Source organism: Hylaeus volcanicus, chromosome 6 (assembly GCF_026283585.1).
Source record: "Hylaeus volcanicus isolate JK05 chromosome 6, UHH_iyHylVolc1.0_haploid, whole genome shotgun sequence".
NCBI lineage: Eukaryota > Metazoa > Arthropoda > Insecta > Hymenoptera > Colletidae > Hylaeus > Hylaeus volcanicus.
Genome location: NC_071981.1, coordinates 15,718,566 through 15,736,240, shown reverse-complemented (window position 1 = coordinate 15,736,240; position 17,675 = coordinate 15,718,566). Strand labels below are relative to the sequence as shown.

The 17,675-nt window shown below is 39.7% G+C and overlaps 1 protein-coding gene across 4 annotated transcripts in view; it reads right to left on the bottom strand.

Moving 5' to 3' along the window:
* The window catches only part of LOC128878990 (nuclear factor of activated T-cells 5), a 57,267-nt gene that overhangs the window by 4,431 nt on the left and 35,161 nt on the right, over positions 1-17,675 (bottom strand). For all 4 annotated transcript variants that reach the window (XM_054127738.1, XM_054127740.1, XM_054127739.1 and 1 more), the window contains exons 2-4: positions 6,019-6,290; positions 2,856-3,147; positions 127-645 (exon numbers count right to left, since the gene is read on the bottom strand). In XM_054127738.1, coding sequence (XP_053983713.1) covers positions 127-645; positions 2,856-3,147; positions 6,019-6,290 — 1,083 coding nt within the window. The remainder of the gene's footprint in view (positions 1-126; positions 646-2,855; positions 3,148-6,018; positions 6,291-17,675) is intronic.

Sequence of the window (17,675 nt, the reverse complement as noted above, 5' to 3'; positions counted from 1 at the left end):
CAAAGCAGGATATGTTAGATAAACCATATCGAAGAGTTTAAGGAGGATGTAACGCAATAATATTGGTTTTTACATGAAAAGTATGACTTATTGTCCAAAAAGCGAATTGCGTATCGCGACACGTACTGCAAACAATTGGCTGAGAGCAGACTTGCAAAGTCTCCGTGGTGCCATCAGGGTGCGTGAGGGCCGTGCGGAAGACCATGCGACAACGCGTCGATTTTTTTTTACTGCGACCTTGAAGGATACCAGCCTCCTGCGGAAATCTGTGCTCCACGTCTACGTTGCGTTCCTTGAGAATCCCCACGCAGTCGCAAGTGACCAGCATGTCCTTCGACGGGTCCATGTCCACCTCGATGACGATGGTGCCGTCGATTTTCCGCTCGACGCACGGCGTCGAGTTCTTGCCGCTCACGCGACAGGCCTGGTAGAACATATGGGGCGCGACACGACCGAGGTCCGTGCCAATGAAAACTTGAAGTGTCGCAGGTTTGTCGTAGCCGACCAGACGAACAATTGGAAATCCGTTTCCTGTGCGATCCTTCACCGCTCCCCTGGAACCTTCAGTCTGGTAACGAGCCCGATGCTGCTGCTCTGGCTGGCAGATGATCTGCAACTGGGCTTTACCATCCGCGGAAGCGCTACCTGAATGCGATAAAAAAAAAGAATAAAATAGAATATCACTTGAAACGTGAAGGAATAGGAATGGTTGCAAGTCGATACGTCGGGCTTTGAGATGTTCATCGTGGTCGCTTTATTTGTGGACTAATATTTGGTGGTTCTGGTTAATTATATACATTTTTTTATTTAATAGTATGGAGCGTAGCATCATTATGCATCAGTCGCATTTTTTCTATCGTACTGTGTAAGTCTGTATGGAAATATTGGGAGGTGACAGCTACACCGAACAGTTCAATTGTAATAAATTCTAATAAGAAAACTAAAATAACGCGTCTTGAACAGTTTTGGAAGTTTCATAAAAATCAGCGTGTTACTTTTGCTAACGGAGATCTCGATGTGAGCGAGAGCTTTGCAAAGAAATCACTGTCTCGAAATGCGATTACGCTCGAGTGAAAAATTTCGGTGTTACAACTAACAATACTCGGTGTTACAATTAACAATATAAACAACGACGCCACTCACGAGTTCGCTTGTAAATTCTCTGAAAATCCAACAAAATCTCGGGACGTTATCTCTTGGCTGAGGCCTCGCGACTGTGACCTCGGTTGCCGGTATCTCCGCCAAAAAGCTACAATATCAACGGCAGTAAATTGTCAAACTCGCGCGTTTAACGACATACTCCAGACGAGAGATCGATAAACCCAACTGGCGGTTTGCGGTTTGATAAAACCGACGGGGAAAAGGGTTAGTGATAAATCGACCTTCTGGATTCGAAAACAACGTATTTCGCACGTGGATCGTCTCGTGTCAAATGGGACACTTTTTTTTTGGAGTATTAATTAAAAATTGGCAAAAATAACGTTGCAGTCATTAACGATATGTAAACGTGTCTAGGAGTCATTAATTATGGTACTTCTGTTTGAAGAATTAATGTTTATTTTTATTTAATAAATTATAGGACCTGTCGAACTGGTAAGGGATGGTATTAGTGGATGTTTATAGCGAAAGACATTGCAGTTTCTAATAATAATTCGTTTAGACCGTTCGCGATGTTCGCTATTAAAAGAAATATTATCACTAAATATTTCATAATATCATTAATTGCCTCATAATTATCATGCTTACCGCATTTTGTACGTTAACCTTTTTTCTTGATAATATTGATGTCTGTAGTCTTATAAGCATTTTGAGGCATAAATTATGAACGTAAGTTCGGCACGTGGCTTGAGTGGAAAGTCATTCGAAATCAACGCAGCGCGAAGCGTGTTACAATTAACCACGCGATAGTGAAAAATGAGTTAATTCCTGTCACGTTCAAGTAAGGTGAAAAGTATTAAATTTTGTATCCCGTACGATCTAAAGGGTCAAGTCAACTGTTCAATCTACGGGCCGAACGACAAAGATAAAGCATTAGTCTCTTGCCTCGCTAAATAAATAAGTAGTGTTTGTATACACAGCAGATGTAACAAATCGTTTCTTCGACTCGTAGATCAAACTGTTCAGAATTCATTTGTCCCATATATATATAAAAAACAGAGGATAAAAACTAATTTGCAATTTCGATCGCAACTTACAGGTATGCTAATATCGACATATCGCATTACCGATTCACGAGACACTGGTAAATGAAAGTACAATGTCTATAAAACAAGCACCACACATTTGACAGACAGTTTTTGCAGGTATTATGACACGATCATCAACTACACATCCACGGAGATACAAACAAAATCTGCTGAAACGGTGTGCTGTATATTTATCTCGCAGTGTCGACGGACTAAGAATCCGAAGAGATACAGGCTGTTGCCAAGAGCGCCTTGGACCGTGTATTCCGTGATTTAAAATATATCGTAAGAAGAGCACTATTTAATAATAAAGCCACACAAGAACAGCTGTACAAATAAGCAGGTCTCTTCTTTTGCCGGGCAACATAGAATGTTTCATTCATGGCAGGGGCATATGTTATCGAAAGCTGTTTTGGTGTTAAGAATATCGTTGCTAAGAATATTTGTTATAAGTCAGTTACCCGTATATGGTTGATTGGATGACCTTTATTAAAAATCCACGATGTAACGCGCGATCCACCTCACGTAGACCCTAAACGACTCCTCTCTGACCCATATAATGCATGTCTTTTCCGTGCAACCACGTCAAACATCTCCAAATGCTCGCAAACATACCAAAATTTCAAATTCAAAGTGGAAGTTCGGTTCGACATGGAATAACCTACGTACATAGTTGCGAGGTGAGAGTGATGGGTCCATGGTGAGCCGTGGGCGGCCTCTTGCTGAGGACACCCATGCCTGGACGAGATCTGGGCCCGTCGACGACTCTTCCAGCGGTCCCGTTCCTGCTGCTGGAGATGGTGGCCAACCCTATACCGTTCGACGTTCTCCTGCTGGACGTTTTGCTGTCGGGGCTCGTGTTGTTCGCAACCTCGGGGAAGGCGAAGTTCGCGTCCTCGGACTCGAGCTTGATGTCCATCTTCCTCCTCTTCGAGTCCTCCTCACCGGCGCCGTTCCAAGCCTGTTAAGCAACGACAGATTGATAGAGACGCGTTGCGCTCGTGTCTGTGCCTGTAGTCGTTAAGTTGCCGGCTCAATTTAACGAATCAGAGCGCCCAACGGGTTCAACTACCGTTAGAGACCCGGCTCCGTGTCGTGGTCGTTGTCGAATCAACGATGATCCCGTGTACCCGTTACGAGTGATCGCATTAGATCCAACGAGTCGGTGCGCGCGCGACAGTGGCGTAACCGGAGGGGAAGCATCAGACTTCAGAGGTTTCGAGGATGGTCTCTTGGGAAACGTTTTCGGGGGCTGGACGATGCGACCTCGTTGACGCAGACACGCAGAGGAAGACGTGGAGCGATGGATTGGAGATGGAATGACCTGATTCGCGACGTACCATCCCTTACGTGGCGATGCGGATGGAACTTTGCGCGCAGGTAGGATTCATTAATAGGGACTCTTTTAAAGGAGTACAATATTAAAACTTGTATGTATATCAAACTTTTCTTATTATAGCACCTATGTAATATTCTAAAGGATTGAATTTTGGTTATTTACTCAAATTAGTATTGAAATTCTTTTCTGTTCATTTGTATTTCTATCTCTACTACTTCTTCTATTTATTCTGCTTCTGCTATTTCTTTCTTGTATTTAAAGACTCTTTCTTCACTTAAATGCACAAATATTTTACGTGGAACTGCACCGAAGAATGCATGAAACAATTGTATGCAATTCGTGTATTTGATACAAGAATCATGGAATCTGTAAGAGCGCTTTACGTATTTTACGCTTTATTCGTACATCGGATCGGTTACGCAATAGAAGACGAATAAATTGTCGTTGCATGTGCCGATGTCAATCAAAGATCGCCCTCCTCGTGTCCGTGCAACACGATAAAGAGCAACTTCTTCGACGAAGACTCTCTCGGCTGATACCAGCACGCACTTCCGATATTTTCGACGATATTTCTTCCGCGAGGCCGTTGACTGTGTATTGTTTTCGTTCGAATACAAAAATAACACTCGGACAGATTACGGGGAAGAAAGAGAGGGTTTTCTTTGGGTCTTCCTTGTCGGTTACGCCACTCGCGCGAGACGGAGTTTCGATGGAACGAGTAAATGCAGCAGAGATAGGTGAAATTCTTGTCTGAACAAAAAATTTTGAATAACGAATAAAAGATAAACGACTATTTATCGGCGCTGCTTTGAGTACAAACATGAATTTAAATTGGGGAATGAAATATTTGTTACAGTGGGTAATTAAAAATGTAACTACTTCGTCGAATGTCACGATTAAGTTGCCAAGTGTTGGTCTTCTTCGATATATCGATGTATCTTCGCCAATGTTTATCTTCAATTATCGCGAGACACGCGTCGACTCGCTTGACTGGTGGCCGGGTAAACAAAAGTCGGATCGGTAGTGGAAATACAAATTTTTGTATTCGTTAATACATCTTCGCGAGAGTAACATCGATGGGTGGAGTTGTCCTGGTAAAAATGAGTTCAAACGCGAGCTTGTTTAAACTGTTTTCAATCGTACGATAACAAAAAATTGCCAGATGCGTGTAAATAGTCCGACCTAACCCAGACCTAATCTACACCCAACCTGTATTGCTAACAAATTTAAATAAAAAAAATCTACACCGTTCAAACCCTTGATCCTTTGTCTCGAGCAGAATAACAAACGCATCTATCAAAGTTAAGCAACTTTTGATCGATCATTTCTTCGATACAAATTGCAATTTAAAATGTTTAAATGAAATTATATTGTCGTCGCGAATGAATAGTTTTTACCCGTTATCTATTATTGAAACAAACTTTTGCCCATCTTTGACCGCGATAACATCGGCGATATTTCGCGATAAAGTCGCCAACGTAACGCTTTTTCGCGAACATTAATCGTCGATAAAAACACGTCCGATGCTTCTGGCAGATTTGTCGTGTTGATGATAACCCGTTGTTACGATATATAAACAAACTCCAATGCTGTCGAACACAAACAGCTTTCGCAAATACGTCATGCAATGTGTCTACCAGCCAGAGACAGGCAAGATTCTTATCTAGATACAAATTGCGAGCGCAGAATTAATGATAAACACCTCTTTATACGTTACACGCTGAATGAAACTTTGAATGTGAATCGCGGAATGAAATATTTCACGGTGAATAGGTGACGATTGAACCGTTTAGTTAACACGTTGATCACGCAACGTTAACACAGGACTTTTCATTAAGGAAATAAAATAATTAATTTCAAAGGTGAGGCGACGATGAAAATAAATTTGGATAGGATTCGTGAATTTGGCAGGGTTAAAAAATTAAATTCATCGACGAATCTTAAATTATCTAACCTTCAACAATCCCGAGACAAATTTTAATTTCATAGAAATTTTGAGGTGTTTTAGTCCCGGCAGCCGATGTGTTAAATGAATATCGCGAATAAATCCGTGTGTTGGTTCTATTCGTTATTTAAACATTTTGCTCATCTCTGTCCCAGAACAAACACATTCATCTTGACCTAAACACTAATTTGCAATTTTATATTACGTCGTGCACCATGGATGCACAATTACTTTTCACCAGAATTTGCTCGCAGATCGAATAAACGAATAATTAGAAATTACCGGTCTCAACTTGGACCCACCTACGAAGTTCCTTTCTTTGAGAATACTTTAAAATTCATTGTCGTTTAAACAAACAGCCATTACCGTTAATAATTCCGCAACGATTCTTATCAAACTGTAAACCACGGTGTCAACTTATCGTCTTCCACTGATCACACGAAATCTGGCCTTCCGATTAGGAATACTCCAAAATATAACATCCGAGATAAATCACGGGCGGCAATCTGAAATTTATCAATCATACTGCGTTCGTGCGATTCACTAACGTTTGCGGTGGTGAGGTGTTGCTGTCGTTCCTCGAAGCCAAGCCCCGAGTCGTTCGAGTTGTCGCAAACGTCCTGTGCCGAGTTGGCCCTCGACACGTGATCATCCGAGTTTCGTAAGGGTCCCAAGGGTATCCTTGGCTGTTGTTGCTGTTGTTGCTGACGTTGCTGATGACTGATTCTCCTGGTAGCGGAGTGGGCGCGGTTACTCGAAGTGACGGTGCTCCTTTGAACCGATCCTGTCACCGCTGACGACCTTCCTCCTGCATTGTTACCTGAGAACGTCAAATTCGATCAATTCGCGATGATTCAACGCACACCACCGCGCAATTTCTAACTTTAAATCTGAGTCCAAGGTACGTAATACGATTTCAAGTGCGACGCAATTAACGAAGCTCTGAATTACGGGACTCGTCGAACACCTCTGATCCTCGTGGACGAGGTTATAAGCTTCGATCGAGATGTTGGAAACCAGACGAGTTTGAGCTCTTTAATTTTTGTAAATTCAATTCATCAATTTCAATTCGTTAATTATGGAGGATTAATTATCTCGCGCAAGTAGTGTCTAATAATTCGTCGATTGCGATGGAAATGTTGCTTTTCAAGTTGAAATTAATTGAAATTTAATCGTAGTTGAAATATGCGTCTTCGATTGACAGTATAGGTTAATTGTAATCTGAATTTTCAATCGCAATTTTTAATTCTAATGAAAATTTCGATGGAAGTCGTTTTCTGGATCGCGATCGAAGTTTACAGTACCTGAAGTTCGTGCCTCCGATTGCAATTAATTTTTCAATTGATTTAGCAGTCGATCGTAAACGTGATTGATCAATGACCAACACTGTTCCACGGTGACATATCGGTGAAGACGTCGCGCACCTCCGAGCGAACGATACGCAATCGCAGCGAACAAATAATTCAATTCGGACAATGACACGTCCCGCGTGTCGAAGTTCAAGGCTGCTCGTGTCGAGTCAGAATAACGATTCAAGATAAAACGAGACGTGAATCGACGGCATCGGGGGCAGCTTATATAATGTCCGATCGGAGCTTTCGAGAAAGATAGTAGTTGTCGCGAGCAAGGGACGATCTGTAACGATCATCGGCAACGATTTATCGCGCGATTTTTACGCGATCTCGGAATTTCGCTGGCCGACCAAAAGGAAGCTCATTACGTAAGTGTTTAAGTCCACCTTGATATGCTTTGAGATACGAAAAAGTTTTACGTTTTAATTGGTGATAGAGTGCTATCACGATTTTTAAAGTGATCGTGATGTGCAGATTACAAATTACGTTCTTATGGTTCGTCATTTTCATATTGAATCTTTTTTTAACCCTTTTCAGGAATGGAATGTAAGGAAGGATACCGCTTTCAGTTCTTTCATAAATATTTTTCTCAGACATTGTCTGAGCTTCTATTGACTATAGCTTCTTCAAATTTTGTACAGGTTTTTTTGCACATTTTAAGAAGGAATATATTTTTTTCATAAAGAACCAGGTTGAATTTTGTCCATCAAGTTGAGACCAAGTTATTCCTACCCCCCAGAGAAAGTGTAGGATAGACTTTAATCGAAACAGGTCGGAAAAACATAAATCTGTCGAAGACTGAAAACTACCCTTAAAAAATTGCAGCTGAGGTTACTACTTGCTCAAATTTCTCGAAAGCTAACAGAGTTTAAAAAAAAAATGTTCAATATGAAAAAAGTTCTGTTTTTAACGAACAACATGTCCCGAATAAAAATTGTACCGATTCATAGATGACGCCGCTGTAGTCAGTCCCATCGCTTTTTTAAATAACATACCTCGTAAAACACATTTTTTCTGGCTGGAAATTTGTGAACGTTGGGTATTTACCAAGCTTTCTCGTCTGTTTAAAAACAATACTAAACTTAGTTTGCGCTCCACACTAAATTTCCATAGCCATACAAATGTTTAGTTACCGATTTAAATTGCCGCTCCTCTTTCACTTTCGTTAGCTCTCGAGAACTTTAACCAACTAGGTATTCCGTTGCAGCCTCCTTCATAATTTTTACCCTCTCGAGTGCGTGTATCAAACGATGAGAAAAAAAAACATGCACGATATATTTTTCAATGCTCTATCTGCGTGGAAAATTTCATTAAAATCGCCGGGTTAGAGTTGGACGATGTTCCTTGTTAGTCGCGAATCATCGGACTTGATTCTCGTTTTTCCGGCACGAGCATCGGTCGGCGCAGACATCGAATAGTACAAAGTCCGAATTCGAGATCGACGATCGTTCGTGGTCTTGCCTCAATCAGGGTAAAAAGCGGTGGGTTTATCTCGCGGCGATTAACATGAGCGCCGCGATCGACGAATGGAGCGAGCGGTCGACGCGATCTGGCTCTCTTCTTCTCGAACCGGGCTGCTTCCAACCCAAATTGGAGTAACGTGACTTTTTTGGAGTAACGTGACTTTTTTGGAGTAACTAGGCTTTTTTGGAGCAACATCTTAATTTCACTGAAATTGTGATACGTTGTATAGCTTCTGACGATACTTGAACGTGCCTTGGGGGATTTTGAAAAGTTTTGAAAATTGTTAACTTCGTAGCTCTGTTCTCGATGAAAAGGGCATATTTTCAATAAATTTCGGGAGCTTAGACTAAAGAGTGGAGACTGCAAACTAAAAATTACTTTGGTCGAATGGGTAATATTCATTTCGAAGGTGGAGGAATATTCTTTTCGTAGATGTTTTCGGGAAAGTATCTATGATTTCGTACGGTCAATTTTAAATTGTCACTCTTCGACTCCTTAATTTCACTTGACGTGTATCAGTTTCGTAATAGTTGAGGGAACGCGTTGTTTCTGCGATGAATACGAAATGAACCGAAGCTAGAAATAGACATCGCGTAGAATTTATTACGGTATTATTACTCATAATTGTAAGTACTCAAGCAATGTGTTCGACTTTTTTTCGAAAACATAAAAACCGACTTAACCTTGTTGAAATGTCCTAGGAGCGATCAAAGGATAAATTTAAGCGGCGAGGAATGTTGCATAAATTTATTCCTTCGATGAACATATCATCACTTTCCATAAAATAAAATGCATACAACTGTGTACATACTTGTAAGCCTTTAATGAGAAAAATTGTTCTAAGAAGACATTTGAAATTGAAGCGATTATAACAAAAATAAATAGGAGGAAAATTGCTGCGCTCTGTGCATTGGCTCGCAATGACGTTTAAGTTAACATACACAGAGGTTGAATCGTAGATAAACGATAAGTCGAACTGATTGTTGTCAGTTCCTCGCGCTGCTTTCGCGAATCACGGTAAATCAAAGTTGAGCTGGCATTAGACTAAGTACGCGTTAGAGTCACTGCTGCAAACGCGTATTAGTAAACCACACATGCGATCCATCTTCGCTTGTAAACAATTTAATTTTATCCTGATAGCGTGTTACACGTGCAACCAATCTACGACGTGCACGTGTATTTAGATACGTTTATAAATAGATGAATTTTGAATAGAAATATAGTAATCTTTTGGTATTAACTTTCGATAAAATGTTTGAATGGAGAGCGATAAGAATTCGCGATCGCGGCGAGTCGATTCGCAAACGTCTGCGTGTAAAAACGCTTTCGGTGTATTCACTTCCTTATTTATAAGGAAGTAGTTTATATACAGTCAGTGTAAGAAGTATTCGTACGGCAACCAATTTAAAATAAATGGCTCCTGTACGAATACTTATTACACTGACTATATATTTCTTATTTGAAATTATTTGTTCTCCTTTATCATTTATGGTATTATTTGTTTCATACTTGGTTTATGCACTTCATAGTCGCTGTCTAACAATTGTATTCGTTTTATTAAGATCGAAGTCCTTTTTGGACTTTGTAACGACTGTGTAAGACAATTCATACTTTTATGTAGGAAGTCTCTATTCACTGTTTATTTTATCGGTGTGAAAATCACTGTAGACGCCAGTATTTCAGTAGACGATAAATAAATTAAGTTTCCAACATTCACGCTTCCGTGAACCGGTCGTGGGTGTATTTTGCGAGTTAGTATTGCACGAGCACATACCGGTTCTCAAGAATCGAGGATGCATCGAGGAAAACTCGAAGCAACATTTAAGTCATTTCCGTTTCGCGGATATAATTAATATTACAAAACACCGAAGATTCGTGTTCTTTATATTCGTTAACGTTTGCACTCTATACCAGGGCTTGTTAAACTTTTTCCATTTACGACCCCATTTATGATTGTGATTTTTTTCGCGACCCAAACAATATAAAATAAAGATACGTAAATATTTCGTGACGATTTATTGATTAGGTAACAATATATATACATATGAAAAAATATAGTTCTAGAATTTGTTTAAAAACGTACAAAAATATGATATTAAAAATTGCACAAAAAGTTGTAAAATTGTATTTATTATAGTTAGAAAAATTATACACACTATTTTTCATCAAAACTGCATTTTTTTGCAATAACATAAATAAAAGAGAATATTAGATATTTTACATTAAAATCTCGCGACCCCAAAATTTCGCTACGACCCACAGTTTAATGTTAATAGTTTAATTCTTGATTTCGAAAGTTAATTTCAAAATTAATTTTGTCAAAGTAGATCGTTATACATACCGCATTAGTCATTATCGGATCGGTACAAGACCATCAGGGCATCTTAAAAATATCACTTTAATCAACCGCGCGCATTGTCATTTTTCAAACACTTGTGTACGCAAATGAAACAAGAATTTTCTTTTGGTATAGATAGAGCTTATCTACATAAAAGTATCAGTTATTTAACATAGTCATTATACACACCAGTAATTATTCAAGTGGAAATTTAAGTGGATGAATTCAATTTATCATGAATAATACGCATCGTTCTGCGTTACAGTAATAAATGATACGTTAAAAATAATTTAAGCAGTCATCGTGGGAAGAGAAAAACCTTGAATGTTCTCCCTTAAAATGAATTCCCAAAGAAGCCTGCGTAGCGAAGATTGATCGAAGGATGTCTTCCACCTCGATATCGAGAAAGTTCTGCAACAACATTACCAGCTTTCTAGATACGCGATAATTGTCAGCCTTCCGCTTCAAAGGCTGCTCCATCCATCGCACGTCAAAGTGTACGTCTATAAACGGTTAACAAAAATTCTGTCGGCGCGATTGGTTTCGGGAAAAGCGGAAAATAACGAGGCAGGAATGGCGACGATGGAGGAACGTCGAGGTTGCAAACGATGGAGATCGTCACAGATGTGGGTCGTTGACATCGTCCCGTGATTTTCCTCGACGTTCACACGGATGCACCTTGCACGTGTGTGCACGTGCCCATTACGTCGGCTTTGTCCACCCCCTATCGGTGGCACCCAGAGGAGGCGAAAAGGGTGAGCCCCTCACCACCAGTTGCATTCGCGATTGCAACTTCACCCCCACGCAATTATGCCATCCAGTAGTCGTGCTTCTATAGATAGACCTCGTGCTCCTCTCTCGCTCTCTTTCTCAGCCCTCTCTCTGTTTCTTGATATTTCTTCGGTTCTACAATTACTCGTTTTCCTGTCCGACCGCATTTTTCCGTCTTTATCCGCATCCGAGGCGACCGGAGTATACAGTGGGTGTGGAAAGTATTCGTACACCGATCAATTTCCAAAAAAAATTATATAAAATTGTAATTGATTAACTTATTTTTTATGAACAATGACATTCTACATATTCTCGGAAATCTCTAGAATAGATAGATTACAAAAAAAAAATAGCTATTTACGTAAGTTGCGAAATTAACAAGAAAAAAACAATCGATAGAAACATTGAAGCAATAAGTATTCGCACAACTGTTTAATTTTTAAAACTTCATTAAAAAAAAAAAAAAAAAGAAATTTACATTAATTTATAAGCATATAATACTGCCTTCGAGGGATTTCCTTTTGATTTTGAATTGTTAGGTATTCGAAGTGGGATCTTCTTCCATTCTTCAATTAGAGCCTTTTTTAAAAGTACTTTACTGGAAATTTGATGTTTTCTAATTCGTACGGAGCAATAAACTAACTTGTTTACGTTACAAACTGTACTGTAAATGGTTCGTCATAAGAATCGTACAAGTACTTGTTGCTTTTATACTTTTACCCACCTTTCACATTTTTTTGTTAACATCACAAATTATATCGACTAGTAAATGTTCTTTGGACTATATCTACCTTAGAGACTTCCGAGAATATGTAAAATATTATTGATTATAAAAAAAGAAGTTGAGAAACTACAAATTCACACAAAAGTTTTTTGGAAAATTGATCGGTGTACGAATACATTCTACACCCACTGTATGTCGCGAACGCGTTTTATTCTGCGAGCATAATCGTCGTACTGACATCGATTATGGCTCGTGCCTATTTCGAGAGATTTGGTTGGAGGCTCTTGGGTTTTATTGAGTGAAAAAATGGAGTCTTTAGAAATGTAACACGATGTACTCTATTCAGTCTTCGTTCGAAGTTCGAGAAGTATAATACAGTGGATTATGGTTAATTGGAGCACATTAGGACCGGACTAGTTTGTCCCAATTAGGCGATTGTCCCAAAAAAGCGAATTTCAACAGGCACAATCTAAACAACGTAAAAAATAGATCCAAAAATGATTTATCGAAGAACGTATATGTATACTCGGTTTTGAATACAAACGTGTTTAAGCATGCAAACGAAGCTAACGACACGTACTACAATAACATTAATAAATAATAAAAAATAAGCAATGTAATTATTTTTTCAGAAATTTATCAAGCATAACTTGGCGCATTTTTTTTAGGCTCTGCAAATGAACGAATTCGTTTCCATTTTGCAGAAAATATTATCTTAGTTTAAAAATACATTTTCTAGCCTCCTGATTAGTCACCAGATCTTGCTCAGAAGTATCATCATCGTCACTTTCCCAATCTTCTGCTTGATGTTTTGTTGCAACAACTTGTTCACAATTGCATGTATACAATCCTCATCTTCATCGCAGCCTTGAAGGTTGTCATCGATCTTTAAAAATTCTTCATAATTCTGAAGATTGTAAACTGTACGAGCGTAAACAGTCCCAATAAAACGTGGAAAAAAACAATTTTCGTTTCCGTTCTTCGGTATTTGTCTCAAATAAACGGCGACCAATTAACCATCATCCACTGTATATGCAAACATCTCCATCCTCGAAATCAACATTTATAATATTTAAAGATTGGAACAATTGTTAGAAAATACATTCATTAAAGGCCAAACTTAAAGTCACTCTACAAGGGTTGGTAAACGTGCATTCTCTAATCTTTTCCTCGTCTCTGGATGTCGAAATCGACGTTTCGATACGAGAATAAATTTCACTGGAACTCGAAGCGCGGCAAAAAAATGCACCACCCTACGTCGCTTTATCACTCGGACGGGTTATCGATAGCGCTTCCCTCTCTTTCTCTTTCTCTCTAATTTTTCCTTTTCCTCTGGAATTAGGCCTCCGTCTGTCTCTCCTACGTCGTGTATTTACGTCTCCTCGGCTCGTCCTCGAACCGCTGGAAGCTCCGTGCATTTGCGAGTGTACTCTCGATAACAGGATCGATAAACATCGTTACTATTACACTGTAAACAGAGCGTCGGACCGCGCGCTAACTACGACGCCTCTCGAGTCTCAAGGATATTGTTACCTGCGACGTCCGATCGATTCCCTCGATCCTTATCGCGCACAATCGGCATCGTTCGCCGCAGCGGATGAAGCAATACGCTCTCACCTTCTTTTCTTGCAAGCTCTCCGCCTTTCTTAGGTGGAAGAGAGCTTTATTTCAACCCCGAGGGAGGTTTATCAATTGTTTAGAGGGGCATGTGTACTCTTGCCGACGTTGCGAAACGATACACGGTAAAACCTCCCACAATCTTGGCGAGTGGAGGGGACAACAAGCAAGACTGGAGGGACTCTTCTGCCATAATCGAAGATTCGCTGTACTCTTACTTTTTACCTATCGAGGTAAAGCGTTTTACCAAACGTGCTCTTTTTGAAATGACGGAACAAAAAAATCAAACAGTGTAATTCAATTCGATGCTTCGTATTTTCTATTGGTACGACAAGTTTAATTTAATAGGCTTGCAATTGAATATCTGTGTGTATTGTCGCGAAACATTGAACTGTTGGGTTGTCTGGAAAGTTCATGCCGATTTTTAGTAGGCGGTACATGTCTGAATATATCGGAATGGTTGAAAACAAATAACATGTGGACATCCCCTTAAAAGGTGGAAAAATTGTGGAACAAAATGGTACATATATAATTCAATAAATATATATCAAAATTCGAACGTGTCTTTGAATGTTTCTTAAAAATTGCCACGAACTTTCTGGACAACCCAATAAATGAAAAGGTATCGCTGTGTATTCGTATTGATCATACTGATAGAGGGCTCAGAAGCTGTACACCCGACTGCATTAAATCGTTCCATTTTGAGGAGAAAGTTACAGAGCAAACTGCTCAAAGGATTTCTTCTTGAAATGCAACGAATTAATGCTGCCCGGTGTACTCGTTCTTGAACGAAATAATGCAGGTCTCAAGAAACTGTCGAGTTGCACCTGAACAAACTTCCGCTGCTATCCTTTAATTAGAATCACCCTCGCGGTTCCCAGGCGTTCATGCTTGCTCTTCATGATTCGTTCGAGAGCCCACATAATCAATTATCTTATCGATGCCATCTTTTGCAAAATTAAGAAGCGAAATACGAACTGTTGGTTAGATTCTTCTCAAATTTTACTAAAATAATCGTTATTATTTATTAGATCATAGTTTTAGTAAAATGATCGAGTTCAAACCATGTCCAGCGCAACGTAATTTCACCGAGCCAGAAAGACGCGTTCTCCACGTAAACAGAGTTCTATCGCGAAACAGACCCTCGCAAGTATCCTTACCTCTGCGCACAACAAACCGAAAGATCACAGACGGTAAAACTTCACGAGACACGTAATCGAACAAGCTCCACGAACGTGTTTCAGATTATGATACACTCGGACGAAGTTAATTCCCCGTTAAATCGTCTAGCATTAGAGGATCGTTTCACAAGTAGAAACAGCCTAGATAAGAGAACGAGTTTCGCTAATCTCGGCATTCTTTTCTGAAATCCACGACAGATAAATCGCGTTTCAGTATCTGTATCGATAATCCCGCGACAAGTACCGTTGACATCGTAACTTCTCTTTTTTTTTTTACCTCTACCAGTTAACTCGAACCTTTCGACGGAGTATCTCGATCCTTCTTAACCGTGTCCACCGTTCGACACTTTCCTATTCTTCGACTTTCACTGGCCACCGGAGCTTCTACGATTCGACTTCGACGCGTCCGACTTCTTCTCGTTTCGTTCGTCGTTCGCCGCTGCCCTCTGCGAGATTCGAGATGCTGCCCGGACCCTTCCCTCCGAAACTTTTAACATTCCCGTCGAAAACGATACGTTGTTGCGACAGAGCACGGCCGACGGACGATCCACGCGCTTAATGACACCGACGATAGCCTACTTAAGAGTCCCAAGATAAAGCCTGTGAAATCCGCGAGGGCAGGTCTCTCAACTCGGAGGGAAAAGGGAGAGAAAATCCACTCGAAAATTGATAAGCAACAATGACATTGACGCGATAAGACGTCGACACGGGTGGCTCCTCGTGTCTTCGAAATTTGAACTCGTTATTTACTGAGAGACGCGTACTGGACATCGATTTTTGTAGTAGCTGATACTCGCGGAACGAAGCCGAATGAACTTCGTCCGAGTGTATCATAATCTGAAACACGTTCGCGGAGCTTGTTCGAATGAAACGGAAACTATCCTCTGAGACGTTAACGAGATGGCTATTCGATTGTATTTATTGATATTTTGATTAGTTTTCAACTGGACTCTCGAACGCGTCCGGTCGAAAACGAGAAACTCTAGCGTCTTCATCAGCGGAGACAACTGTGTCAACACGGAATAGCAATGAGCATCGCGAAAAGTGGAGCAGGTCGTTCGGACTCAGACTCGTTCGATTTGACAACAAACATGAGCGATATTCTTATCCACGTAATAAATGGCAGGATAAATAAAAGCCAGTCCTAATGAAATTCAACAAAATTGATGTACGGTACAGAATTATGATATTGGAGTAATTTGAGTAGCAAACAAATTAATAATGATAATACGATATATGCATTATTAATTATTACGGTAAATATGCGTGTAATTGGAAACATAATATATATTTGTTAATTTCGTTGAAATATTCAACATGAAATTCTTTATTACGAGATACGTTGAAAACTTTATTATCACTAGGCTCCGGATCTTTATGCATTTACAGAAAATTTCAATGTGCGAGAAGCTATAAAATGAAAACGATATGCAAGAATATAAAAGAGATTGAAAGTAAAGTTCATGTTATAATATTTGCAGAATAAAATAAATTCCTATTTAGGTACAATTTTCGTAACCGCGTTCGCGAAGATTTTATTTTGCATAAAGATCCGCAGTCTAGTTATCGGACACCCTAATTTTTATCAACTGGCCAGAAAGTACACTTTACTCTAACAATCGATTTAACAAAAAAGAAAAAAAAAATGCCCGGTATTCCCAAGGTCAATTCAGTCAGTCAAGTATTGCCATTTGCTGGAAAAGCCAGCTCTCTATTTTAATTGGATTCCGGTCGCGTCGCCAGTTGAATCAACTGTACTGTTAGTCGAGCGCACGGAGCGAGCTGCATATATTACTCAACTACGCGTACATGTGCATTATTAATGAGCGGCTGGTTGCGCGTAGAGGTTCGCGCGAAGCGGCGAAGCACATGTTCCAAACACGTGCGCGCGAGATTTTATCGAAAGGGACGAGAATCGTTACGAAACACCCAAAATTCACGGAAGTGAAACGTTTCTTCGTCTAAATGCAACTGTATAGACAATTAATTTATCCCGGGATCAACGCTGACTCGTATCGTAATCACGGTATTCAAAATAATAGCCAGACCTTCGTAAATGGAAGGCGTGAAAACCTTTTTATCGAGGTCCCGACTCGGAAGCTTGGTAATAGAGACAAAAGATGGACTCGAAAGTGCAGTAATTAGAGGTAATATTTTATTGCATTAGGTGGGTGTATTTTTTATGCTAATTTTGTATAGTAAAAAGGTGCGAATGGTTTGTTTCTTCAGTTTTCGCGCTATAGAAATAATTTTTTTTTTTGTTTTAACCGTGTCTCGATGAGAAGGATTCTGCAAATTTTTATTATGATAAATTCCAACGGTTACGTAAATGTATCTTATTTGCCTCGTGAAACTTTTCGCGCCTTGGATCAGGAAAATGTACAGGACATTCTTTAATCTACATTATGTAACAAGATAGATGAGACTTCGATGAGCTTCGTACGATTAAAAGTATTAGAGGCGTGACGTCAAAAATAAAATGGGAATAAAAAAAGGAGAAATAAAAATAAGAATGGAACTAGTTATCATCGGTGAATTCTTTTTGTGAATATGGAAAATAGAATACTCCGTTAGAATTAGCTGGGTTGCATTTACTATTATTATTGAAATGTCAGGAATCAAACAAACCTTGTACGTTTATCGTTGCTTTTCTGGTTTTTACCGAGTATTTAGTTACATAGAATGAGTAGCGAAACATCTGTCTCATTTCAACACGCGATACTCTAATTACTCCGACCAGACAACTTCTGTATCAGAA